Consider the following 27,865-nt stretch of genomic DNA (forward strand, 5'->3'; position numbering starts at 1 on the left):
TTTAACATAATTCTCGTGCCAAAAATATGATTCCAACTAAAATCTTTGTTTTAATCCAAACTGTTCATTTATAGGCTAAAATATATATAACTTTTAAAAATTACAATTTTGCTCCCTATATTTTACAAAGTTTATACGTTAGCCACTAAACTTTTAAAACTTACATTTTAGTCACTGGTCAAAATTTGGTGTATTACAAGTTTGGTCCATATGAGCTTGTAATGGGCTTAGAACTGAGGGTCTGTCAAGCCCAAGGGGGCACCAGCAAGGAGAACTCGAGTACCTTTTTTAGAACCTAAATCGGTAGACTACAGGGAATTAGAGCCCACCCAGAAACTCCATTTCAAAACCTATGATGTTTTACTTCCTGTTTAAAACATGCATTTTATCATTTTTTACTTATTATTATTTTTATATTACTAACTGATTTTTCTTTCATGATTATTTTTTTTATCATTTGTATCATAAAAAGAGATAATTGATCCACAAAAAAGTGTTTGTTATACACAAATAATCTGTATTAATGGATAAAGGGGTTGTAATGCAAGAGGTGAAAAATGTCCAGGTACGACTATGGTTTCGAAAAGACTCAGAAAGAAAAGGGATACAATCTGCAAGGAAACTATGTGATAGATCTGGTTTGCTATACTTCTATCAGCCTAAAGCAGAATGATGTTCAAGAACTACAGAGCATTTGGGACAGTTGGAAAATTGACCAGAAAATGAGGTTCTGCCAGCGATATGGTGATATTGCACTTTTACTCTATGTCAAGATAATTGAGCCCCTAATTCGAGCCTTAGTATAATTCTGGAATTCGGGGTACAACTGTTTCACATTTAACCAAGAAGAAATGGTACCCATAATCAAAGAATACACCAGTTTGCTGAATTTCGAGGGAATCAGAATGGATCGGGTTTACATCAAGCACATCAAAAGTCAGTCTTTCAAGAATGGGTTAGCAAAAGTGGCGGGTAGATGAGAAATGGGTAACTGACCGGATTCAATATGAAGGTAGCGGGGAATGAATTGCTTGGACCCATATCAAGCAACTAATGAAAAATCACCTCGATGAATGGAAGGCAATGAACTTTTTCATGTTGGGCATTTATGGTTTGGTTATCTTCCCAAAGACTTTAGGATACATTGAGGCGGTTGTGGTAGAAATGTTTGAATAGCTCCTGAAATGAGTAAATCCAATACTGGCAATTTTAGCTGAAACTATTCATTCCCTCAACCATTATAGAAAGACTGGCGGATGAAGATTTATAGGGTGTACACAACTTCTCCAAGTTTGGATCCATAATCACTTTTGGAAGGCTAACGAGATTTCTTACCGCCAATTCAGCACAACTTATTCTCCTTTGGGGCAATTCCTCACCCTGAAATGGCAAGAAGGTGTCCCAAAAGAAAAATGAATGAAGGTATCCATGCACTTTTAGGATAAGGATATTTTCTGGAGAGCCCCCTGGTTAACCCATAATGACATTCTTTTTCGTTGTGGAGACTCAGAAACTATGACATTATTTGAATTATGGAGAGGAGTCGGATACTCTCCACTTTTGGCATTTCGACAGTATGGGGCACACCAGTTTATCCCAACAACACACGGAATATCTGGATCATAATTCACATATCATGGGGACAACTACAAGAAAATGGTCAAAGAAGTAGCTGAGTCATGGAAGAAAATGTTATGTATGGATTTCATGGCCGCTAGGGACATGCTTACTCTAGACTATTTAGAATGGTGGAGGTTAAGGAAAAATGACACAATCCCCGTGCCAGATTATGAAAACACTCGAACCATGAAAGAACATCTTAAGCATGTTCCCTCCGAACTAGAGATAGCAAGGAATTAATTTGAAGCTGAAAAAATAGGAGCTGAAACAAAGTCTAAGGGAACTCGAGGCTGAAAGATTCCAGTGGAAGTTGGATGTTGATACCCAAAAGGATCGGACAGACAAGTTAGAGAGAGAACAAAAGAAAATTTGTTTTGAACTTGAGGATTTGAATTATTTGAATTATTTGAATTATGGAGAGGAGTCGGATACTCTCCACTTTTGGCATTTCGACAGTATGGGGCACACCAGTTTATCCCAACAACACACGGAATATCTGGATCATAATTCACATATCATGGGGACAACTACAAGAAAATGGTCAAAGAAGTAGCTGAGTCATGGAAGAAAATGTTATGTATGGATTTCATGGCCGCTAGGGACATGCTTACTCTAGACTATTTAGAATGGTGGAGGTTAAGGAAAAATGACACAATCCCCGTGCCAGATTATGAAAACACTCGAACCATGGAAGAACATCTTAAGCATGTTCCCTCCGAACTAGAGATAGCAAGGAATTAATTTGAAGCTGAAAAAATAGGAGCTGAAACAAAGTCTAAGGGAACTTGAGGCTGAAAGATTCCAGTGGAAGTTGGATGTTGATACCCAAAAGGATCGGACAGACAAGTTAGAGAGAGAACAAAAGAAAATTTGTTTTGAACTTGAGGATTTGATAAAAGGATATCAAGAACAAGTCTAGAGTAATTCTAATTTGAAAAGCTTTTCTGAGTACTGAAAAAATGAAGTTGGTAGCCTGAAAATGAAGTTTGAAGGACATGATGAAAGAGAGACCTTGAAAGAACAACTAAAGACTTCTTAGAGACGTTTGTTAGACAACCAGTATCAGAATAAGCATTTGAAGATCCATGTAACTTATTTAGAGAAGTCTCTTCAGAAACAACAAGAGCATGATGACAAAACCATAAATGAGTTGGAGGCTATTGTGGACGGGTTCAAGAAACAAGCAAGTGAGCTTTAGATAGTTCCTTTTGATGGAGGATTTCAGTGGTATTTTCGTTGGGAACGAGCCCAACAAAGGGTGAAAGCTAAAGATGTAGTCATCCGAGATTTCTTGGAACAAGTATAAAAAGCAACTCGTCACTTGCACGATTTAGCAAGAGAAGCTGGAGTGGTCCGACAATGTATTTAACCAATGATAGATAAAGGAAGAAGACTTGTCAACTTGTTAGAAGTTGTTCGGGGTTTAGAGGACTCAGTTAGAATGTACCTTTATGATATTTTTGTCTCTTAAAAAAATAAAAAACTTTTGTCTCAATAATGATTATTTATAATAACAGACATGTTTCTAGATCAATGCCTCTAATTCTCATGCATCATTGTCATACATTGCATTTTATTTTTATTTTCCATGTTTTTACATTCACATTAACTAACAGAAAATGTCTCATTAGAAGAGAGAACAAGCACCGGGTATACCTCCACAAGCCTTGGACACACATCATCCTTACAACACCCACACAAATAAAAGACAAATAGAAGTCAAAATTGCTCAACTCAAAGAGAACATGTTGAGGTTACAAAGGGAGTTAGAAGAGAAGATAAGTCAGAATAATCAAAGTACTCTAGAAACGATCACTAAGAGCCAAGAGTCTTTGGTCAATCAGATTGTTGCCAAGTTATCCGGCTTAAATCAAGCAAGTTCACATTGGGCAGGTTCGTTTGATAGGGTAGTTATGCCGCCTACCTCGCAGGTGGTTATCTCACCTAGAATTTTACTAGGGCTTCAAGGGGACTCGTTCGCTGTAAAAGCGAAGGTCTGGTCGGCTGTAAAGGTACATACTTTTATATCCAACCCCGAGAATAATCCAGATGATTACCATATACCAGATTTTGATGAGGAAGATAAAGCAAAGAAGATAGAAGAGAAAATCAAGCTGCTGGAAGACCAAATAAAGGTAGTTAAGGGTGTCATGATTATTATGGAGTCGATGCTCTAAAGCTAAGCTTAATCCCAGATTTGGTGCTCCCACCAAAATTCAAAGTTCCAGAGTTTGAGAAATTTGATGCGAACAGTTGCTCTTCAGCTCACATTACCATGTTATATCTGAAGATGACAGGATATGTAGGAAATGATCAACTCCTAATTCATTGCTTCTAGGAGAGTCTGTCTGGTACAGTCATCCGATGGTACAATCAGCTGAATCGATCTCATATCAAGACCTGGAAAGATCTTGCCAAGTCATTCTTGGAATAATAAAAAACATATAAAAGATATTAGACCAGATCGATTCATGTTACAAGGCATGAAGAAAAAGCATAACGAGAGTTTCAGACAATATGCACAGAGATGGAGGGATTTAGCTGTGCAAGTTCATCTACCCTTGGATGAGAAGCCTGAAGATTCCTTACTTCAGGCACCTAGTTTCAATCACATCAGGAAATTTTTCAGACTTAGTTATGGCCGGGGAGATTATTGAAATTGTCATAAAACAAGCAAGATCTAGGGAGGGGAATCAAGCAAGAAACCTCATATGAAGAAGAAAGATTGAGAGATTAATAACATCAACACCTATAACGCCAATAAAGGTGTTACAATCTCCAACTCAAAAACAACAGTAGTTGTATCGTCAGGTACTTCTAGTCAAAATTCGAGGGAACCTAGGAAATAAAGAGAAAATGAGCATTTCGATCATATTCCCATGACGTACAAGGAAATGTATCAACAACTCTTTGACAGTCATGTAGTGTCACCATACCCAGTGGAACCTATGAAGCCTCATACCTCAAATAGAATGATGAGAACTCTCACTGCGAATATCATGGTGGTGTTCCAGGCACACTATTGAGAATTGCCTCGCATTCAAGAGGATTATTCAAAGAATGCGTAACAAGAATTGGATTCACTTTGACTCGGGAGCACCAAATGTTTCACAAAATCCTTTGTCTAATCATCAAGAGGTTGGATTAATGCAGTCACCATAGATAAAGGCAGGAAAGTTAAAACTGGTGTTTTTTGAAATAAAGTCTCATTTGGCTTGGGATGGAGATAAATGGTGAAAGTAGGGTTTCTAGTACCACATTTTGAAACATCAATGAGTGGAGATGATAACCACTGTTGTTACGACAATGAAGAATGGCATAAGGTTCATCATTGCCCGAAGTTTAAAGATTTGATCCAGCTCATGATGGATAGGAAAGAGCTGCAATTATATGACGAAATCTAAGACTCTCCAGAAGTAGATGTTTGTACGACTAGAGAGTCATCCGAAAACGAATATGGCAGGTGTCATCCTTTGGTAATTACCCCTAAAGTGATAGTAAAGAAAACACAAGCAAATGTGGTGATCACAACACCCTGACCTTTTTTCCTACAAGGACAGCAAGCAAGTGCCTTAGAAGTATGAATGCCAAGTAAGCACCCTGAAGGAAAATGATAACAAAGTGGGGTATGCCATTGGGAAACGCTACTCCCAAGAGGATAAGTCCCCTCAGAGACCATTTGAACCCTTCAAAGGGGATGTGCTGAAAATAAACGAGCCAATAAAGAAGGAAGAAGCTATAGAGTTTCTGAAATTTTTAAAGCATAGCGAGTACATCATCGTAGACCAATTACATAGCCTATCGATACGTATTTCAATGTTAACATTTCTGTTAAGTTTAGAAACACACATGTAAGCACTTTTGATCATTCTAAATCAGACGTTTATGCCACAAGACATACCAGTCAGCAAGATGGATCGAATGGTTAACAATATTCATAGTGATAATCTCATCTCATTTTCTGATGATGAGATTTTGTCTAGAGGAAGAGGTTGAGCTAAGGCATTACACATCACCACTCATTGTAACGGGCACGCCTTACCAAGTGTATTAATTAATAATGGTTCAACCCTTAATGTAATACCTTTGGTTACGTTCAAAAGGCTGCCAATAGATGCTTTCCACATGAGAACATGCCATAGTTTGGTCCGAGCATTTGACGGGATGAAGAGGGAGGTAATTAGCAAGATTGATGTGTCTTTAACCATTGGACGTGCTACTTACAATATTGAATTTTTTATAATGGACATCATGCCTTCCTACAACTACCTTTTAGGAAGGCCCTGAATCCATCAAGCTGGAGCAGTACCATTTACACTGCACCAGAAAGTCAAGATTTTCATTGATGGTGCTCTTGTAATTGTTAATACTGAAGAATATATCATAGAAAGTGTGACTATTGATGCCTCATACATATAAATAAATGATGATGTGGTACAATGTTTATTCCACTCCTTAGAGTTTGTGAATGTCATATTTGTGGCTGAAGGACGAAGGATTTCCAAACCGCGACTCTTCGAATGCACTAAAATGGAGATCAAGCAAACATTGGGAAGATGTGCCATGGTAGGAAGAGGATTTGAGAATCTGTTGCAAGGAAGGATCAACCATGTCATTCCTATAACAAAGTTAGACCAGTTTGGGCTTGGTTTTCAGCCCAGTCAACAACATAAGATGAAGGAAATTCAGAAAGGCCGAGACAGAAGGTTGGCTAGATTGAACGATAAAGATTTTCATTGGGAACCCATGGTTTTTCCACCTCTTTATGAAATATTTAAATCTGGTGGTTATGAGTTTGATACTATCTCACCAAATTTGGAGGTTGTTTTGAAATATTGGAGTATTAACGTTATAACCACATAGGATGCCAAAAATACGGACAGATCAATAATCCGCCCTTTGCCACCTGGGTCGATGTTTAGCATTTGGATGACATAAGAATTACCTGTGGTTTACAAATTTATTTCAGAGTAATACTCAAACTATCCCTATTCGCCTATACCTGGGCAATAGGTGATCTTTTGTAAGGGTGAATAAATTTTTTTTAATTCAATAAAAGATATAGTTTCTTTCATGGCAAACATTTTTCTTATTTCATTTCTTTTGAATTCAATTTTATTTCATTCAGTAATTTGTTTCATTCTCTTTTGAATTTAATTTTTGGTCATTCCATGTGGTATATTTTCCCCTTACACATACACATTTCATTTCCCCTTCAGGTCCCAAGCGCTGATGATCCTGTCCCGGAAGTGGATTTTGAACAGTTCGATTGTCTAGAGGAAGTTGATGAATATGACAATGAAGATAAGTGCAATTTACCTTCAGAATTATTAAGGATGGTAGAAAGAGAAGACAAGTAAATATTGCCACATGAAGAGAAAATCGAAGTCCTGAATCTAGGTACGGAAGAGGAAAGAAAGGAAGTCAAAATTGGCATAACTCTCTCGATTGAAGAAAGACAAAACTTAATATTCTTACTTCAAGAATACAGAGATGTGTTTGCATGGTCGTATCAAGACATGCCAGGGCTAGATACAAATATGGTAGTCCACAAATTACCTATCAAACCAGAATGCAAACCCGTGCAACAAAAGCTAAGGAGAAAGAGACCTGAAATGCTCCTTAAGATCAAGGAAGAGGTCAAGAAACAATTTGATGTCGGCTTCCTTCAAGTGGCCAAGTATCCGGAATGGGTGGCTAACATAGTGTCGGTTCCAAAGAAAGATGAGAAAGTACATATGTGTGTTAATTACCGAGACCTTAACAATGCAATTCCCAAAGATAAATTTCCTCTACCGCGCATAGAGACTTTGGTGAATAATACTGTCGGGAACGCTTTCTTCTCATTCATGGATGGATTCTCAGGATATAACCAGATTAATATGCATCTTGAGGACATAAGAATTACATGTGGTTTACAAATTTATTTCAGAGTAATACTCAAACTATCTCTATTCGCCTATACATGGGCAATAGGTGATCTTTTGTAAGGGTGAATAAATGTTTTTTTAATTCAATAAAAGATGTAGTTTCTTTCATGGCAAACATTTTTCTTATTTCATTTCTTTTGAATTCAATTTTATTTCATTCAGTACTTTGTTTCATTCTCTTTTGAATTTAATTTTTGGTCATTCCCTGTGGTATATTTTCCCCTTACACATACACATTTCATTTCCCCTTCAGGTCCCAAGCGCTGATGATCCTGTCCCGGAAGTGGATTTTGAACAGTTCGATTGTCTAGAGGAAGTTGATGAATATGACAATGAAGATAAGTGCAATTTACCTTCAGAATTATTAAGGATGGTAGAAAGAGAAGACAAGTAAATATTGCCACATGAAGAGAAAATCGAAGTCCTGAATCTAGGTACGGAAGAGGAAAGAAAGGAAGTCAAAATTGGCATAACTCTCTCGATTGAAGAAAGACAAAACTTAATATTCTTACTTCAAGAATACAGAGATGTGTTTGCATGGTCGTATCAAGACATGCCAGGGCTAGATACAAATATGGTAGTCCACAAATTACCTATCAAACCAGAATGCAAACCCGTGCAACAAAAGCTAAGGAGAAAGAGACCTGAAATGCTCCTTAAGATCAAGGAAGAGGTCAAGAAACAGTTTGATGTCGGCTTCCTTCAAGTGGCCAAGTATCCGGAATGGGTGGCTAACATAGTTTCGGTTCCAAAGAAAGACGAGAAAGTACATATGTGTGTTAATTACCGAGACCTTAACAATGCAATTCCCAAAGATAAATTTCCTCTACCGCGCATAGAGACTTTGGTGAATAATACTGTCGGGAACGCTTTCTTCTCATTCATGGATGGATTCTCAGGATATAACCAGATTAATATGCATCTTGAGGACATGGAAAAGACCACATTCATCACAATGTTGGGAACTTTCTGCTATAAGGTGATGTCCTTCGGATTAAAGAATGCTAGGGTAACATATCAAAGAGCTATGGTGACCTTGTTTTATGACATGATGCATAAAGAAATCGAGGTTTATGTTGATGAAATGATTGTCAAGGCATAAACCAAAAATGAACATGTCGAGAATCTGAGAAATCTCTTTCAAAGATTAAGAAAGTTCCAACTAAGACTAAACCCCAACAAGTGTACCTTCGAGGTAACAACTGGAAAGATGTTAGGTTTCATGGTAAGCAGGATAGGCATCGAAGTCGATCCAAATAAAGTCAAAGACATCCAAAATTTACCTCCCCTGTAAACACAGAAAGAGGTTCAAGGTTTTTTGGGCAGGTTAAATTACATAGCGCGGTTCATATCTTAATTGACCGACAAGTGCAACCCAATTTTCTGCCTTCTTTGAAAAAACAACTCTGGAATATGGGATGATGTTTGCCAGACTGCATTCGAGAAAATAAAAGAATACTTATCTCACATTCATATCTTAATGTCCCCTATCCAAGGCAAACATCTATTCTTGTATTTGTCCATATTCGAGAATTCAATGAGGTATGTTCTGGGTCATCATGATGAATCCGGGAGGAAGGAAAGTGTCATTTACCACCTGAGTAAGAAGTTCACTAATTGCAAGGTCAGATATCCTCCCATTGAAAAGGTTTGTTGTGCTTTAGTCTGGGCTACTTGTAGACTCATACAATACATGTCGTACCACATCACTTGGTTGATATCCAAATTAGACCCACTAAAGTATATGATAGGTGTGTCTGCTCTCTCTGGAAGGTTAGCCCGATGACAGATGTTGTTATCCAAATTTGACATTGAGAACGTGAGCCAAAAAACTATAAAGGGAAGTGTCATATCGGATTTCTTGGCAAGTAGAACTGCTGAAAATTATGAGCCACTGGACTTTGACTTCCCAAACGAAGACTTGATGGCCATATCCTTAGAAGAAACAAGTACTTCCACATGTGATTCCTGGAAAATGCATTTTGATGGTGCATCAAATGCATTAGGACATGACATTGGGTATTGGTTTCCCCTTGAGGAAATCATTGCCCATTCACTAGCAAACTAAATTTCGATTTCACCAATAACATGGCAGAGTATGAGGCTTGTTTTTTTGGGATTCAAGCTTTTATTGGACAAAATATAAAAGACTTTATGGGTAAATGGAGATTTAACTTTAGTGATCTATCAGCTCCGTGAAGAATGAGAAACGAATGATGTAAAGCTGGTGGAGTACTGAAAGCTAATATTGGATCTACTCGAAGAATTTGATGAAGTCTCTTTCCATTATGTGCCTAGAGAAGAAAACCAAATGGATGATGGGTTAGCTACATTGACAGCTACATTCAAGTAGGCGGGGGGTCTAATATGATGTCAATTGACATGCAATCGTATAAGTGCCCAGTTCATTGTTACCAAATCGAGGAAGTAAAAGACACTAAGCCCTGGTACCACGATATTCTACAATACATCAAAAACCGAAGTTATCCAGAGAAAGCCACTGAAACTGATAAAAGAACTATTAGAGGGATGACGACTGGATAAGTTCTTGATGGAGAAGTCTTGTACAAGAAAAGCCATGATCAAATACTGTTGAGATGTGTTGATCCATAAGAGGCAAATATGATATTAGAAGAGGTACATAATGGAGTTTACGGAACGCATGCGAATGAATATATGATGTCAAGGCAAATTATGAGATGCATATATTTCTGGTCCACATTGGAAAGAGATTGTATCAATTATGCTAGAAGATGTCACAAATGTCAAATCTATGGGGATAAATTATTGTTCTACCTCAACCTCTTCATGTAATGATCGCACCATGGCCATTCTCAATGTGGGGCATGGTTGTTATCGGGCAAATTCATCCAAAGACATCAAATGATCATCGTTTCATTCTTGTAGCAATCGACTATTTCACAAAATGGGTAGAGGTTGCATCGTATGACAGTGTCACTCAGTCTATTATTTATAAGTTCTTGAAAAAAAGAGATCATATATCGGTATGATTTACCTGAAAAAATCATTACCGATAATGCCATGAACCTAAATAATAAGATGATGAACGCTGCTTGTGAACAATTTAACATAAAGCATCACAACTCTACTGTTTATAGATCGAAGATGAATAGAGCAGTAGGAGCGGCAAACAAAAACATCAAGAGGATAGTGGAGAAAACAACTGAGATATACAAGGATTGGCATGAGAAATTACCATTTGCTTTGTTTGCTTACCGAACCTCGGTACAAACTTCGACTGGGGCAACCCCGTTCTCATTAGCATATGGGATTGAGGTAGTACTGCACATTGAGGTAGAGATTTCGTCACTCTGGGTCTTGTCAGAAGATAAACTAGATGATGCAGAATGGGTCCAAACTCGATATGATCAGTTGAACCTAATAGAGGAAAATAGGTTGAAAGTCATTCACCATGGTCAACTCTACCAAAACTGAATGATTCAAGCACATAATAAAAAGGTGCACCCAAGAGTATTCCATGAAAAATATCTTGTGCTAAAAATGATTTGGCCAATTCAAAAAGATTTCATAGGAAAATGGATGCCAAACTGGGAATGACCTTATGTTGTAAAGAAGGCTTTCTTCGGAGGAGCACTGATTCTGACTGAAATGGACGGGCCAGAACTGCCAAATCCTATTAATTCAAATGCAGTCAAAAAAATATTTCACTTAGGGTGAAAACCCGAAAGGGCACCCTAAGTTAAAAAAATGTTTAAGGTGAAAACCAGAAAAGATGCCTTAAATTAAAAAAAAAAAGTGGGTCCAAGATGAAAACTCGCAAAGGGCGTTTTAAAACCAAGAATGGATCCAAGTTGAAAACCCAAAAGGGAAATTTGGATGAGGATTCAGGAAAGATTCTGCGTCACGGCATCCAAATCTTCTGCAGACTTAACGATTCGAAGAAATGTTACACTTCCGAACTTTGTCGCATTTTTCGAAGTCCCCTGACAAAGGTTGTACTCAAAAGTCACCTAATGACATATCAGTTCAAAAGCACTTGCATTATTAAGATCTAAGGCATCTACTTATATTTCTTTTATGTATTGACTTTCCAGAATGTTTGTCATATACTTTGTTCCTTTTTTTCCTTATAAATAATTTTCCAGAATGTTTGTCATATACTCTGTCCCTTTTCCCTCATAAATAAATATGGTATTTTCTCTAAGTCAATTCCTTTTAAGCATCTTGGGTTGAATTTAAACTTAATGATTTATTCACTTTTGAAAAGATAATTGCGTATTACTGTATAAAGATTTTTTTTTGAAAGGTACAGATATTTGAAAGTTGATCAAGGCTTATGCACCATACTTGAGATAACTAAAAGGCATTGCCCAAACCAAGACTAAAAATAACATTCTATACATCGGATTTAATCATAATGAAGAATCCAAGATCAAGATAAAAAATTCAAGATTCTAGAATCAAGAGTCATCAAGATTGGCAACCAAAGATTGAGATTTCTCTCCAAATCCTAAAATAACATATTTCACATATGCATTTTAGGCACACATAAGAGCATTGCATCCGTAGCATCGCATATATGCATAATTTTACATATTCTTGTTAAAGTCAATTTCAACTTCACAACGAAAGATATTGAACTCGACGCGATGCAATTTACAAGATTGGATTTCAACTTCACAATGAAGGACATCCAATTCAAATCTCAACTTCACAGCGAATGAGCCATCCACAATTTCAACTTCACAATGAAAGATATTAAACTCGAAGCAACATCCAATTCTAAGCTCAACTTCACATCGAATGAGTTATCCATGATTTTAACTTCACGAAGAATGATATTGTATGGATTGACAAAATGTCACAACAAATGAGTCATCTACAATAACAAAGGGTTATCTCTCAGCTTAGTACATCATAACTCAAGGTGAGAAGAGTTATATGTTAATAAGAAATTTCGAGTTCGATTTCATTCAGCTCGAGGATGTATTTACTGGAAAGTAACAGCAATGAGCTACTTTCCGATCAAGTTTTCATGCCAAGGTCTTTAAACCGAGAAAAAGGCCAAGGATTACTAAGAAGCCACTTTCCTATTCAAATTTCAACTTCACAATGAAGGATATCATTGTTCACAACAGGAAATCGTCCCCCTCTATTCTCAATTCCATAGCGGAGGGTAGTTAAGAAGAATTCAACGACAACCTTAAGTTGAAATTTCAAGCTCAGAAGTTAACCATTATCATAGAAGCAGATCGAACGAAAATTTGTGCCTTTTTGTCTTTGCCCTATTTTCGTTACACAAAAATGGGCAAAGAGGGGCAACTGTAGTCACTCATTTTCGCTCGGGGTGCTATTTAATATATATAAAATTTTGAAAACATATATATAATATATAGCTTTTGAAAATATATATAATATATAATTTTTGAAAATATTTTGAAAGTATATATATATATTTTGAAAATATTTTTAATATATATATAAAATATAGTTTTTAAAAATATTTTGAAAATATATATAATATATAGTTTGTGAAAACATTTTTGAAAATATATATATATATTATATTTATATATTATATATAATTTATTATTTATTATTTTCATTTTCTTTCTTTTTGTTATTTGATCCAAATAGGGAGTCCAAGTTTAACTCCAATAAGGGCATGAAGGAGCCTAACAGGGTGATAGGCATGACCCAACAAACCAACCCGATCAAGAATTCAGTAAACCGACCCGACCTAAGTTCGCCTGACCCAGCGAACTAGGGTTTTCAATTTAAGTAAAAGAACTGCACAATTCTCAGACGTGGGATCAAGCATCGATCGAACGACCCAGATCACATATCAACTAGGGTTTGTGAAACCCTAAGAATGCTATCACACGCAGCCGATCCTGAGCCGTTGGATCTGCAGCCAATCCAACGGCCCAAAACAAAGACCTATCTTAGGGTTTTCAACAACCCCCAACTGCTGAGTAAAGTGGAATTTGGCCGGTTTGAAGAAGTTATCCCCTAGTGGGAAACTATTTTCTCAACACAATCAACACAACGTAATTTCATAGGATCAAAAAACAGCCAAAATCATGTATTTATATCTTAATAGAACTCTAAAATGAACGAAAAATGGGACTCTTAATGCTATAAATCCCTGCAAAAACAAAAGAAAAAAGAGGTTAGAATTTGAAGCAAATGACTTGTAAATTTTGAAAATAAACACAATAAAAAGAAGGTATTGTTTGTTACCTTTCTTAGCTTTGCACTTGCATGTTGGTGTTTGGCTCATTTTTTTACTCGAAAAACCCACAAAAAGAGAAATCGATGATCGGGATGAGGGACATGTGAAAGATCTTTCTTAGATCTAGCCCTCCTTGAGGTTGTTTTGTAAAAACAGTGGGGATTTTTGAAAAGAGATATAAAAAAGCTTTCGAACTGTGTAAAAAGAGGTGGGTTTCACCGTCGATCCATGACGGCCGGTAAGGAGCATGGCCGAATTATGGGTTTCGGTTGATTGTTCTTCGTGTCATGAGAAACAAGAAGAACACTTCATAGAAAATTTTGAAGCTTTTTTTTATCGGTTTTGAAGGGTAGAGAAAAATGAAATTTGTTTCTGATTGTTGGGCTTTATAGCCGACCCAAAAACCCGATCGGATACCCTAAGAATCCGCGTGTTTTCACATAGGTAGGGTCTAACTACAGAGTTAGTCCCCAAGTTTTTTTTAAAACTCATTTTGTGCTTTAAATTTAATTTTAGTTCTGATTTTTTCTCTTAAATTCACCACTCACTTTAATTTATTTTTCAATTTGGTCTTTTCATTATTTAATTCATGTTTATATTTAATTATGTTTAAAGAGTTATTATATTTTTGAGTTCTTGATTCTACATTTTTTATTTATTTTTATTATTTATTTTGTTTTTATTTTAATTTAATTGATTTTTTCTATCTTCATTTGTATTTGATCTTGCATTTGATATTTTTTAAATTAACATTTTCTTTGCATCGTATTCTTCATCGTTTCATGTTTTTAATATGTGTAATTTATTTCTTCACGTGGCATGAACTAGTTCCGTTTATTTTTTTAGCATTCCATTATGTTAATTTTATTTCTATATATTTCTAAGCATATATATGTATATATTCCTCTTCTCTTTGTTTCGTTCAAAATTTAACTTTTGTTCATTTTTCCTTTTGATCAATTCAGTATTTTATTTTACAAATCTAACATCTTTTTGACCTTTAGGGTATTTTAATTTGATTAAAGATAAGTAATATGGATCTAATTTTTACTTTTTAATTTAACTTACAATTTTCTTAATTAAGACAATTGGAAATTAAATTAGTACCGAAAAGGCAGTACAAGGGTGTTAATTCTTCATTGACTGTAACCGACTCCCGAATCTAACATATTTCTGGTAAAACACAGATCATGTAAGATAGTGTACGATCAACCTAAATATTTTTAAATGATCGGTGGCGGCTTTAACATGTTTTATTTAATTCGAAGCCCAATTTCGGGCCTACCTAAAAGACGGTTGCGAAAAATACTTATATTTAAAACTTAACCGGTTAAAAATAAAATAGGTGTTATCTATTATGTTAAAATACCTACCGGTTTGTTTGAAGATTGCTAATAATGTAAACAGTAAAATAAAATAGGCGCTACCTATTACGTTAAAATAACTACCAGTTTGTTTAAAAATTACTAATAATGTATATGGTAAAATAAAATATGCTCTATCTATTATGTTAAATAGGCGCCACCTATTACTTTGAATAAGCGCTACTTATTATGTTAAACTACCTACTGGTTTGTTTGAAGGTTACTAATAATGTAAACGGTAAAATAAAATAGGTGATACCTATTACGTTAAAATACATACTGGTTTGTTTAAAGGTTACTAATAATGTAAACGGTAAAATAAAATAGGCGCTACTTATTATGTTAAATAGGCGCTACCTATTATGTTAAATAGGCGCTACCTATTATGTTAAATAAACGCTACCTATTACGTTAAACCAGCTATTGGTTTGTTTAAAGGTTAATAATAATGTAAATGGTAAAATATATACAACTTAACCGTTTGAAATATTTTTTTAAAATTCGAAAGTATGGATACTTACTCTAAAAGTATGGATATTGTTTCGACAATAATGTAAACAGTAAAATATATACAACTTAACCGTTTGAAATATTTTTTTAGAATTCGAAAGTATGAATACTTAGTCTAAACGTATAAATACTCTAAAGGTTAATAATAATATCTCCATAATAATAATGTATCCATACTTACTCAAAAAGTATTGATATTTGCTAAAGTATCAACCATCAGATCATAGTAGCATCGATATTTATTTTAAAAATAATTGTCATCTAAATATACGTAATATATTAAATCCTACTGATATCATTAAACACAACTTTAATATTCTAGATTGCAACATGCTTCTTTATTCAAAATAACATTATTGGGCTCAACCTAATATGTTAATATTTATTTATAACAAAATAAGAAATTATCAAATTTTGTTGTCACGAGATTTTGAAGGCCCCATCTACTTAAACTTTGGTAATATTTTAGGCGCTACCTAATATGTTGATAATATTAATAACAAAATAAATAATTAATACATTTTGTTATCGTCAGATTTCTAATGTCACATCAGCTTAAGCTTTGATAATATTTTAGACGCTACCTAATATGTTGATAATATTGATAACAAATTAAGTAATTAACATATTTTGTTACCGTCTGATTTCTAAGGTTCCATTAACTTTAAAAATGCGCTACGTATTACATTAAATAAGCACTAATTGTTATGTTATTTTGGTTGATAATGTTTCCAATAATTAACCTATTTTGTTATCGTTGTATTTCTAAGGCTCCATCAACTTAAACTTTGGTAACATTTTAGTCACTACCTAATATGTTGATAATATTGATAACAAATCAAGTAATTAACCTATTTTGTTATCGTTGAATTTCTAAGGCTCCATCAGCTTTAAAAAGATGCTACTTATTACGTTACATAAGCGCTACCTATTATGTTATTATAGTTAATAATGTTTATAATAATTAACCGGTTATGTTAAAGTAAATATTTTTTACACATTTTACATACGTCGATAATATTCCCGGTTATTATTATTATTATTACCAACACAAATAATATTCGGTGAAAACATATAACATTTCCAGTAACACTTTTAACCGGTCACCTATTTAAACTGTCACACCATTTTTTAACCATATATTAATCCATCTCACCACAAAACCTCCCCTCGAAATTAACCCACCAAAGACACAAACTTCACTATCAAAACCAGATTTAAAAAAAAGGGCGACGACTCACCTCTCATCGGCGGCGTGACTCACCCCTCTCAAATAACCAACCCATTAAGTGGCAATCCTTGTTCTCACTTAAAAGAAATTCAGTTCCCAATTATTTTTATACATTCACGACAATCAAATACGTCGATTTCCAATCAATATTATTTCAGTGCTTTTCGACCGTCCAATTATCCGACCATGACGCTATCCGCTTGAGATTCCTTGCTGGATACTTTACCCGTTGGTTCAAGATTTGTGTTGATGATTTGATGAAACAAGTTTTACTTTACTGGGTGAATATGTTTATCTTTTGACAGGCAGTGGGAATATTTTTTTGTTCGCTTCCAATAATCAAAAGGTAGTTATTGCGATTACTAATCGGAAAGGATCAATTGCAGTAATTTTAATATACGGTTAAAATAATATGTTATCGATTTTATTATTATTTAAATAATAAAATTACCGAAAACATTATTATACTATCAGTTTTGTTATTATTAGATATTTTACCGATTTTGTTTTTTTTCTATCGGTTTTTTTATTGTTAAGCACTTTACCAGAAATGTTAAAAAATATTGATGTTTTAAGTAGAAATAATGATGTTTTAGGTAGAAATAATAATATTTTAGGTAGAAATAATAATGTTTTAGGTAATTTTTTATCGGTTTTGTTATTTAAATAATAACAAAACCGATAACACATTTTTTTAATTGTATATTAAAGATGTCGCACCGTAGAACTTTCCGATTAATTTAATTAGTAACTACAGCGGTTAAGAAGATCCCTCCCTGCCCATTAAGTCCACGTGGCACTTCTTCGTGGAGGAGATCCGGGATGAAGCTGATGCCCGAACCATCGGGTTCGGATGATCATTTCCTGTTTTTGTTCGTCGAGTTAGTGTAGACCACTCCATTTGTATTCGAATACAATTCCAAGACCCAAAAATGGCACTACAGAGAGGCAAGGGAATCAAATGGGAACATCCCGAGGAATGATTGCATGCTTCTCAATGCACTTAATAGTCCTCGCGAGAGTTTGGTGGTCGCGATCGGATCTGAACACACCTCACCACTTATTCTACGACCAAGACTCGAAAACGGCAAGCACCAATCGGCTACAACGTTCAACGATCGAAGATATGTGTACGGCGACGGACACATGATGGTAATGAAATCATCAGTGTGGATGGCTCGGACCATAAGAGGGAGGCGAAGGTGTTGAGCAGCATAGAAATGTGGGAGATAAGCCTAAAGAGTGGTAATTGGGAGCATAAGTACAAAATATTTTTTTTTAATATTAATTTTTTAAACGCTTACATTAATGCGAGATAAAAATAATTTTTTAAAAATTATTGTTTGTGTGCCTGAATCGTTACATGTTTGACTAACGGCTTTGTAATGTCATTGAACTTTTAATTAATAAAATAATATATAAATGATTACCAAATAATTCTGAAATAAATTTTTTGTTATTAAATCTTTGAAAATTGTAATATACTCATTAAATTTATAAATTATTATAAAATAATATATGTTTTAAAACAAATATAAATTTTGGAAAATCTTAACCAATCATTTTATATTAATTTAATAAAGTCAAATAATTATTTTATAATCAATGTCAAATATTTTTAAAAATCTATATTTTATAAAAATTTCCTTTTATCTATAATATAAACATGATAAAACCTATTTATTTTAAGATCGCAATAAATTAAAATTCTTAATTTATTTACTGTGGTGAAATGGAGGGTCACATGAAATGAAATAACTCTAAATTATTTACGAGGGTAAACTATATAAATAATCACTAATGTTTGGGTAAACTATATAAATAATCACTAATGTTTGAATATTTTTTCCTTTTTCTATTGATGTCTTAAAACTAACTACTTGATTGCTAACGTTATCGATTTTATAACAAATCGATCACTAGCCGTTAATAGTCATTATTGGAATGTTACCGACTAACCTGACACGTTGATTGATAGTTTGACCGACCATTTGATTCCCCTCTATCCCTATGTTCATCTATTTCCTCCTTACTGTTTCATCTTCTAATTTCATTTCTCCTTTCATTGTTGATCAATATACTTTAGTAAATGATTGTTCTTCTTTATCTCTGTTGTAAAAAAGAATCAAAGCAAGAAAGCACAATCAACATGAGTTTGATTGTTTTTGTGAAGGTTACGTTTAAGATTTTTATTTTACTTCTGGATTATTTTTCTTTCTTTGTCTTCAATTCTTTATCCTGATTTTTTTTAAACATTTACTTTATTTTTGTAGGGTTGAAGACAATCTTTGGACAGTCTCTGATAGTAAGTGGAGGGAAGCTGAATGAACTATTATTTTGTGAATTATTATAGAATTATAGTACATGTCGTTAAGTATCAAACCAATCAACCATATATGTATCATATTTTGTCCATATATATCATATTTTGTCCATATATATCATATTAGACATTTAATCAAACATATATGTATCATATTAAATATTTATCAAACTATAAATATCAAATAATTACTTTTATTTTATTCAAAAGCATAATCAATTAAGTGTTTTTTTAACAAAAAAATTAAGTGTTTTCTATAAAGATTTCATAATGGTAATATAATATAAATAAAATAGGTTCGAGTTAAATACGGTTATATACAAAACAAATAATTTTTCTTTTAATTTTTGTCAGTCAAGTTGCAATTGCATATGTAATATCTAAAAAATAAAAAAAATCTTTCCATATCTCAATTGATGTAGACTGATTTCTATTTATGCTGTTACTTAAAAGTCAATTATGTAAATAATTTTCGTAGTACTTACTTTAATTTTTTATATTATTCTTTTAAATTTTTTAATATAAAAATAATTGTTCAATTTATATATATCTTAAGTTAGTTTTAAATGTTAAAAGAATATTTTTATTAAAAATTTATGTCTAATATATTTTTATAATAATTTTTATACTTATATAATAATTATTATTAAAAAAATCGTTAAATTATACATGTCTAATTTTTATTATTATTATTATAAGCACGCATCATGTATCATCAATAGATAGATTTCATTTTAATTTTAAACTTTTCACTACTTTTTTCTTTTATTTTTTATCCTCGTCAATCGTCATGATTGTATATTGCTAATACAAAGGGTTCATAAATTTGACCTTTAAATTTAAGGTTACATCTTCAAGTCCCGTCAATATTTAATATCTTTCGAAATCTTATTTATCAAATAATATGATAAGACTATATGCGCCCTCTTTAAGAGTGCAAATACTTTAGGAAAAATTATTAATATTTCGATTCATTTTCTATTGATATTAATTTGTAAATTAATCTCGAAAGAATTAAAAGATTTTTCAGCGATAAAAGATACGAGCATATAAGAATGACATGAAATCTCAATATCATATGCTCAGATCTTATTAAACATAATTTTTTAGGCAGAAATTACAATTTAACTTGTTATCATAATTAAAACTGATAAAAATTATATCACGACACAATCCTCTGAACGTTTTCTGCTGTTCCGTTGTCTGGGCGGTGGTGGTCGCTTTCATCACCACCCTTGCTGATTCACGCTATCCTCTTAACGTTTTCTCTCAAGACCTCTAAAGGCCAACACAGTGTCGCTGAATCTCTTTTTGTTCTTTGAATATGGGATTGGTCGGCCCAGCCCTGGTGTTTGTTGGGGAGTAAGGTTCGTTTGGCTTCCGTCCCCAAAATTACTATTCAAATGTTTTGGGTGTTCTTTTCTTGCTTGGTGAGATCGCTTCTTTTTCTACCAGCTGTGATGTTATCCCTGTTTCTATTTTGATTGCTGGTTCGTGCTTCAGATATGGTTATTGCATGTAATAGTTTCATAGTTTTGAGTATCTGCGTGGGTACTAGTCAGCTCCTGGAGTCAGAGCACGTTAGAGTTTTTTGCATGCAAGCTGTTTGTGTAAATGTCATAGTGAAACTGCCTTTTGCTCGCTTGATATATTACAACATGTGGGGGATTGTTTCAGGTCTACGTCAGTTTCTGTTTCGTTTGTGTGGTTATTCCTTTTATACTCTTCTTTGGTAAGGTGTATGGCAGAAAGTGGGTTACAAAGGTGAGGTTCTGAGTGTGTTATTTCAGAGAAGAGGAGTCGAGTACGAGTGTGGTGTTGTTTGTGAGGGGTTGTGAGGCTTTAGGTTATGGTCTTGAGGATGTTTGTCGTGGTGTTTAGAGGAGCTGGAGTAGTTTTTAGAAATAGTTTTTAGTGTTGGTTTTTAGTAGGTTATTTTAGTGTTAGTCTGTTTGCAGTGGTTTAGTTTTTTGGCAACAAGCTATTTTCTGGTGGATTAATTCATATCTCTATTTCCTGTTTGGTGGGCGTGGTTGCCCAGTGGTGGGTGGTCTTGCTCTTGTGCTTTGGTGATCTACCGAGTTTGAGTGTGTGTCGTTGCTGTAGTCGTCTTGTGTTTGCTTTGGATAACTTTTTGTTCTTTTGGTGTTGCTTTTAGATGATGTCCACTGTCCGTTCCTGTGTGTGTGATTGTTGGTGGTGGACAATGGTGTTCAGTAGCGGAGGAAGCATGTGAACGTCTTCGTTTTGTTGAGTTATGGGCTCACGATTTAGTTCCCCAGATAGTGCGTTATGGGGTAGCTGCGCATGTTTTCGTTGTCAGAGAAGTGGCTCGTTTTTTGCTTTGGAGGTGGATTTGTGTGATTCTCTAGAAGACAAAGTGCTTGTTGTGTCATGTGTGCCCATTGTTGGGCTGTCGAAAAAGGGTGCTGATGATAGCATGGAGCGTTTAGATGTTGATTCCCAGACAATGCGTTATGGGGGTAGTGGAGCATGTCTTTCTTTGTCTTTGGGTGTTAGTGTGAGTTTTTGTTGTGGTTTGGGGCATATGGGTGTTTGTGTGAGTTTTGTTGTGGTTTGGGGTATGTATGGGTGTTTGTGGTGTTTTGTTATGTTTGGGGTATGTATTGTTTGTTGCACTGTGGTATCCTTGTATATGTTCTCTTTCACCTCTTGGTTCACTCTTTTCTCTCCATTTAGGACTAGAGATGTTTTTTAATGAGGGTCTTAAGGTGATGTACTTTGCCGTTGTTTATAATATAAAGTACCCTCTTTAAAAAAAACAACTTGTTATCATAATTCAATAAGATAACTTTTAAAAGAAAATCTAGTATAAATAGGGTTGAATTTTGTAAATGGTTAGGAGTATTCATGTTATATTCAGGTTTAGAGTAAAAAATCTCACTGAAAATAATAATAATAAAATTTTATTCTATATATGTAATGACAATTAATATAATACTTCTCTCTAAATAAATAATTCAATTATGTCTCTATTTTATTGAATAAAAATAAATTTTTATATTTATGTTAGGTTTGATACAAGTTTAGCCTTAATACTTGAGTCGAATTTTAAATCTTATTAAAAATCAAATCAAATTAAATAAATATACTTTTTAAGTTAGATTGGATTAGGCATAAAGCTAATCAAGCTAGGGATGAGAGTCCAATTGAGTCGAGTCGAATTAAAAAAATGTAGAGTTATTTGAGTTGACGAGTCATATTTTATAACTCGAACTTGATTTGAAATATTTATAATATTATGATATTATTTGATTATAGTTTAAATGTTTTTTTATAATCATATTCAATACATATATATTTCTTCATCTATTTTTTTAAATATGATATACATATATTATACAGAGTCGATGGACTCAACTCAAACTTAAAAACTAATCTATTAATTAATAAAAATTTTGAAATATTCGAGTTATATTTTATAATTCGATTTGAACTTGAGATTTTTTTTCGAGTTGAGTTAAGTTTATGAAATTACAATTGAATTTCCGAATTAAATCTAATAAAAAATTAAATTTTCTAGTAAAATTATTATTTGTTCCTCCTAAATTAGACTGGTTACGATTACTACTCTTGAATTTCTCTAAGTAGGCTCATTTCTTCCGATAATACAAAATACTTTCAATATATTTTAAACGAGTATTATAGATAAAATATTGAAACTAATTTTCTCCTTCGGATTTATCTAAAAATAAAAATAAAAAGGTCCGTACAAAAATGGTTGTCTAGAAAGAGAGGTAGTGCTCTCTCACTTTCCGTCTTCTCTCAAATCTAAAGCTCTTCCCATTTCATTAAAACTTCTGGTTTTCATAGCTTTTCCAACTTTAATTTCTTTTAGTACAAAAAGGAAGAAAAACGAAGAAAATAAATTTAATTTGAATCATGTCGCTCCACGACTCTGCATCGTCAGCAGCGGGAAGTAGCAGTGGAAGCTCTTCCTCGTTATCATCCTCGAAACCACCACCGTCTTCGCTGCAGCAAGATATCGTTAGACATCTCGCCGGTGCTGGCTACACAATCCGGTCGTCGGACCTACCACAAGTAGCTCAGCGACTTGAAAGACTCGAAACCGCTATGGGCAGTTCTCCCGCAGATTTCTTTCAACTCGCTTCCGACGCTATCCTCTATAACCCTTCTGATCTGGCCTCCTGGGTCGACTCGCTCCTATCCGAGTTCACTCAGCTTCCTACTTGCTGCTTTGAATTCATCTTGGCTCCCGTAGACAACGCGTGGACCACCGCAGAACTTCATGAGCCGCGAGTGCAGCAGAATATTACTTACGAGCAACAGAGTTTGGATCGTCAGTTGACGGTTGTAACGGCCATGGAAGAAGATTCCGATATAAGGCTGGTCCACAAGTTGATGGCTTGTGCGGAGTGCGTCCAACGTGGTGATTTCTCATCGGCTACTTCATTGATCGACGACATGCAAGGGTTACTGGCTCGTGTCAACACCGTTTGCGGTATCCGTAAAGTTGCCGGACATTTTATCGACGCTTTAAGCCGCCGTATTTTCCTAGGAATTGGCGGCGGTTCCGTCGACGGTTGTGGCTCCGCTTTTGAGAACGAGATTTTGTATCACCATTTCTACGAAGCTTGTCCGTACTTGAAATTCGCTCATTTCACGGCTAATCAGGCTATTCTCGAAGCTTTCGACGGCCACGATTGTGTACACGTGGTGGACGTCAATTTGATGCACGGCTTACAATGGCCAGCTTTGATACAAGCACTCGCTTTACGTCCCGGTGGACCTCCTTTACTCCGTTTGACCGGCATTGGATCGCCGTCACCAGATGGCCGTGACTCGCTTCGCGAAATCGGTTCACGACTCGCTGTGTTGGCTCGTTCCGTCAACGTCCGCTTCGCCTTCCGTGGAGTCGCGGCTTCCAGGCTCGAAGACGTTAAGCCGTGGATGCTTCAGGTGAATCCAAAAGAAGCGGTGGCTGTTAACTCCATCATGCAGCTTCACTGCTTACTCATATCCGACCCGACCCTGAATTCTCCTATAGAAACGGTTTTAAACTGGATCCGTGACTTAAACCCGAAAATTTTGACCGTCGTTGAACAAGAAGCGAACCACAACCAGCTGGATTTTCTGGACCGGTTCACGGAAGCTCTTTATTATTATTCGAGGATGTTCGATTCTTTAGAAGCTTGCAGGGTGCAGCCGGAGAAAGCTTTAGCGGAGATATACATTCAGAAGGAAATACGCAATGTGGTGAGCTGTGAAGGGTCGGCTCGAGTGGAAAGACACGAGCCACTGGCAAAGTGGAGGAGACGGCTAAGTGGAGCTGGGTTTATGTCGTTACCTTTGGGGTCCAATGCGTTTAAACAAGCTAGCATGTTACTGACTTTGTTCTCGGCGGAAGGGTATTCGGTCCAAGAAAATGACGGGTGTTTGAGTCTGGGTTGGCACAGCCGCCCTCTCATCGCGGCTTCGGCTTGGCAAGCCATGCCTGAACCGGGGAGCTGTGTTTCCTGCCTTGAATAATCATCTGTCATGCTCGTAGTAGGGCAAATAATCCCATAATTTTATTCTCATAAGTAACTATATATCTTGTAAACTACTGCTTTAAAAAAGTTAGGTTCATGTCATCTTACATTTTAATAATCGTCGGGTCATATCAATTTAACGAAATGTCAATCTTATTTTCTATTCGAATTAATCAAACATTACTGCAATATAATATACTCTATAATAGAAACTTGAAAACCTAGTGCAAGTGAAGTACTTAAATACAAGGCAGTGGCAGGTATGCAAATGCAATGCATGAACATATATGAAATATTAGACACACGTGAAAGGTATGGCTTCATACATGTTTGGTATAAGCAAAGGGGGGTCCACGGGGTGATGGGGTTTGATTTCTTTCATATTTTCCACTTTGCTCAAGAATTTAAAGCATGTGTATGTGGATGGAACCATATAAATCAATAACAAAAGCTGATGATGATTGATGATATGCATGCATGTGGGATTTTTCCAGTCTACTGAAAAACAGAAGATGAAAATTAGGGGGGGGGGGGGGCGAAGGGGACCCCTTTTACCCAAATAATGAAAACACAGAGAGAAGGGGCAGACATATTAGATATAGGTCATAGTTGGCAAAAGAGTGGATCACTGAGTTGACTACTCACACGAGTGGATCTGCTATCTGTATAATGTCCCGTTCCCTCCCCTCTCTTTGCTCAATGCTATATTTTTTTTTATTAAAATTTTCTATTAACTCACTTATTTATCTTCAATCTATCATCCTTTAAATTGTTTAGTTTAATTTTAATATTTCTTAAATGATTTTATTTTTAATTATTAATTTATATATTTTGATAGTTGTTTTTAAATAATTAATTAGCGTGATTTAATATACTTTGATATATTCTCAAAGCGTAAGCGTGGAAGTTGGTGATCCCAAATAGCCAAGAGGCCCCTCTACTAATTAAAGAAACCGAAGAAACGGGTGAGGCCTGGTTTGAATTATTGACATATAAAAAAAGTTTCAATTTATTATATCCGAATTAATAATAATAAAAATAAAAATAAAATTGAATTAAAGATAATTTAAATATTATATTTCTCGGGTCAAGGTAATTTATTCTCAAAATTAATCTAAACTTCAAACAATATAAAACTAAAACTTAGTCAAATTCAAATGATATGAAAATTTAAAGGGTAAAATATATAAATGGTCCCCTGATTTTAAGACGTTGTTTTGCCGATTTTTCCGACCATTTAAAGTTATAAATAATCTCCCGACTATAGGGTGTTACTTTATTAAGTACCAAACTATTAAAAGTAACAAAATGATATATACTGGTAAAATCATTGTCTTCAAGTCAATGGCAGATCCATAAATTTAAGAATGGAGGTCCAAAATTTTAATTTTATTTTCTTAAAAATAATGGGTATGCAAAAATTATAATTTTTTTTCTTTTTTCCTTAACACAGTAAGCTAAATTTAACCACTTTTCCAAAATAATGGGATGCACTTGGCCCCTATGGGGGCTTAGTGCATCCGCCACTGCTTCAAGCATTGTCTCGACAATATAATTATTTAAGCATTGACTTAACAACATAATATAAACATACTAGATCCACAAGATACAACTCCAACAATTCTAAGATAAATTTTATCATATTTCAATAATCAGTCCAACTCATACAACTTTCAATTTTTTAAATAGAAAATGACGAGTTTGAAATATATGAATAATCGATTGACTATTATGTTACTTTCAATAGTTAAGGGACTTAACAAAAAACTACTCTATAGTTTGGGTACCATTTTTGTGCTTTACCCAAAATTAAATTAATTGGATTATTTGAGTTAAAAATCAACTCAACATTTCACTTCATCTAAAATTATTTCTACCATTCACGTGTTGATATGAGCATTGGGATCTTCGAAAATCGAAGTGGGCCAAAAATTTAAAAGGATAAAAATACTTATTTAGTATTTAAAGTTTAATTTTTTTTAAAATCATATGTAACATTTAGTTTTTGTTTTATTTTAGTACACTGTTAAAACCTTAACGTTATATGTGGTTTCGAAAAATATTAAAAGTTTAGGTATTAAAACAGATAAAAACTGATAGTTTAAGTACTAAACATATAATTTAACCTTCAAATTGAAAAGATTAAGATGGGACCCTCGTAAATGCTGATTCATTGGTTCAAAGAATGTCCATGTGTCAATTTTCCCACGTGCCGAGAACACTGTCTGCCCATATAATTTCTCGGGTAAACTACGCAAATAGTCATTGAAGTATGAGTAATTTTCTCTCCTTCTCATTGATGTTTAGAAATTAATGATTTAATCATTAATGTTATCGATTTATAATAAATCAATCACTCTACCGTTAATTGTCGTTATCACAATCACATAAATCTGATATGTAATATTTGGACAACTGAGTTTGCATTGTTTTACCATACTAAATCCCCTTTACCAACCTTTCACTTTTAAAAGATACTACTATAAATCTTGTCTGTCAATATGAGAGTTGATGAGCATTCTCAACCATGATTGAGAATCTTCCTATAAGTTTGATGCAAAAATAAACGCAGAAAAAACAACACAGTTACTGGAGAAACTTGGGAACAAAGACAATAAAATCAGAGGGTGGGTGTTCTTTCAGCTGTTCCAGCAATGACAGTGAGCAATTTGTTGCCAAAATGATCATTGAGGTGCTTCGCAAGGTTCTCGACAGGACCTTCTCCGGTCACGTAAGTCTAGAAGTAGAAGACTAACACGAGGAACATCGGGAGCCTACCATACCACATCAGCACTTCTTGATCTTTTTTTTTTGTACTCTTACTCATATTGATATATGATATCACTTTGTACGTCATACTATTACTTGAGATGACATTGTTGGGAGCAAGATTAGCACTCATGATAATCCTGCATATAACTAATATTACAAAGGTTAGATTCTTTTTGATGCTCCATAACAGGAGAAGGATTATTTTTTAGTGTATTTTTTTTTAAGATAAAGGTGATGCAAAAAATAGAAGTAATAAGATGTAAAATCATGAAATTAATGTCGTCATACGAAGAATTTGCAAAGGCACCTCATTTGAAGTTAATGATAACTCCAAGATTAATGTTGTCGATATTGTTTAACAACACTGCAGTTGTGCCTTGTGGAA

The 27,865-nt window shown here is 34.5% G+C and overlaps 1 protein-coding gene and 1 long non-coding RNA gene across 2 annotated transcripts; one reads left to right on the top strand and one right to left on the bottom strand.

The window, feature by feature from the left end:
* Nucleotides 1-670: 670 nt before the first annotated feature.
* On the bottom strand, nt 671-27,456 carry LOC120192261. Its single transcript, XR_005522766.1, has 3 exons — nt 27,288-27,456; nt 2,919-2,933; nt 671-683 (listed from the first exon to the last, which is right to left on the bottom strand). It is a non-coding gene; the product is annotated as an uncharacterized LOC120192261 (long non-coding RNA).
* LOC120192260 (DELLA protein GAI-like) lies at nt 22,960-24,830 on the top strand. The gene has a single exon (XM_039195060.1). The coding sequence runs from the start codon at nt 23,099-23,101 to the stop codon at nt 24,704-24,706; it is 1,608 nt and encodes a 535-aa protein (XP_039050991.1). The 5' UTR covers nt 22,960-23,098; the 3' UTR covers nt 24,707-24,830.
* Nucleotides 27,457-27,865: the final 409 nt, after the last annotated feature.

The sequence above is a fragment of the Hibiscus syriacus genome, unplaced genomic scaffold (assembly GCF_006381635.1).
Source record: "Hibiscus syriacus cultivar Baekdansim isolate YM2019G1 unplaced genomic scaffold, ASM638163v2 tig00116973_pilon, whole genome shotgun sequence".
Lineage (NCBI taxonomy): Eukaryota > Viridiplantae > Streptophyta > Magnoliopsida > Malvales > Malvaceae > Hibiscus > Hibiscus syriacus.

Bases quoted from the DNA above. Each gene is read 5' to 3' on its own strand.
- LOC120192260 (XM_039195060.1), top strand. From the start codon at position 23,099: ATGTCGCTCCACGACTCTGCATCGTCAGCAGCGGGAAGTAGCAGTGGA.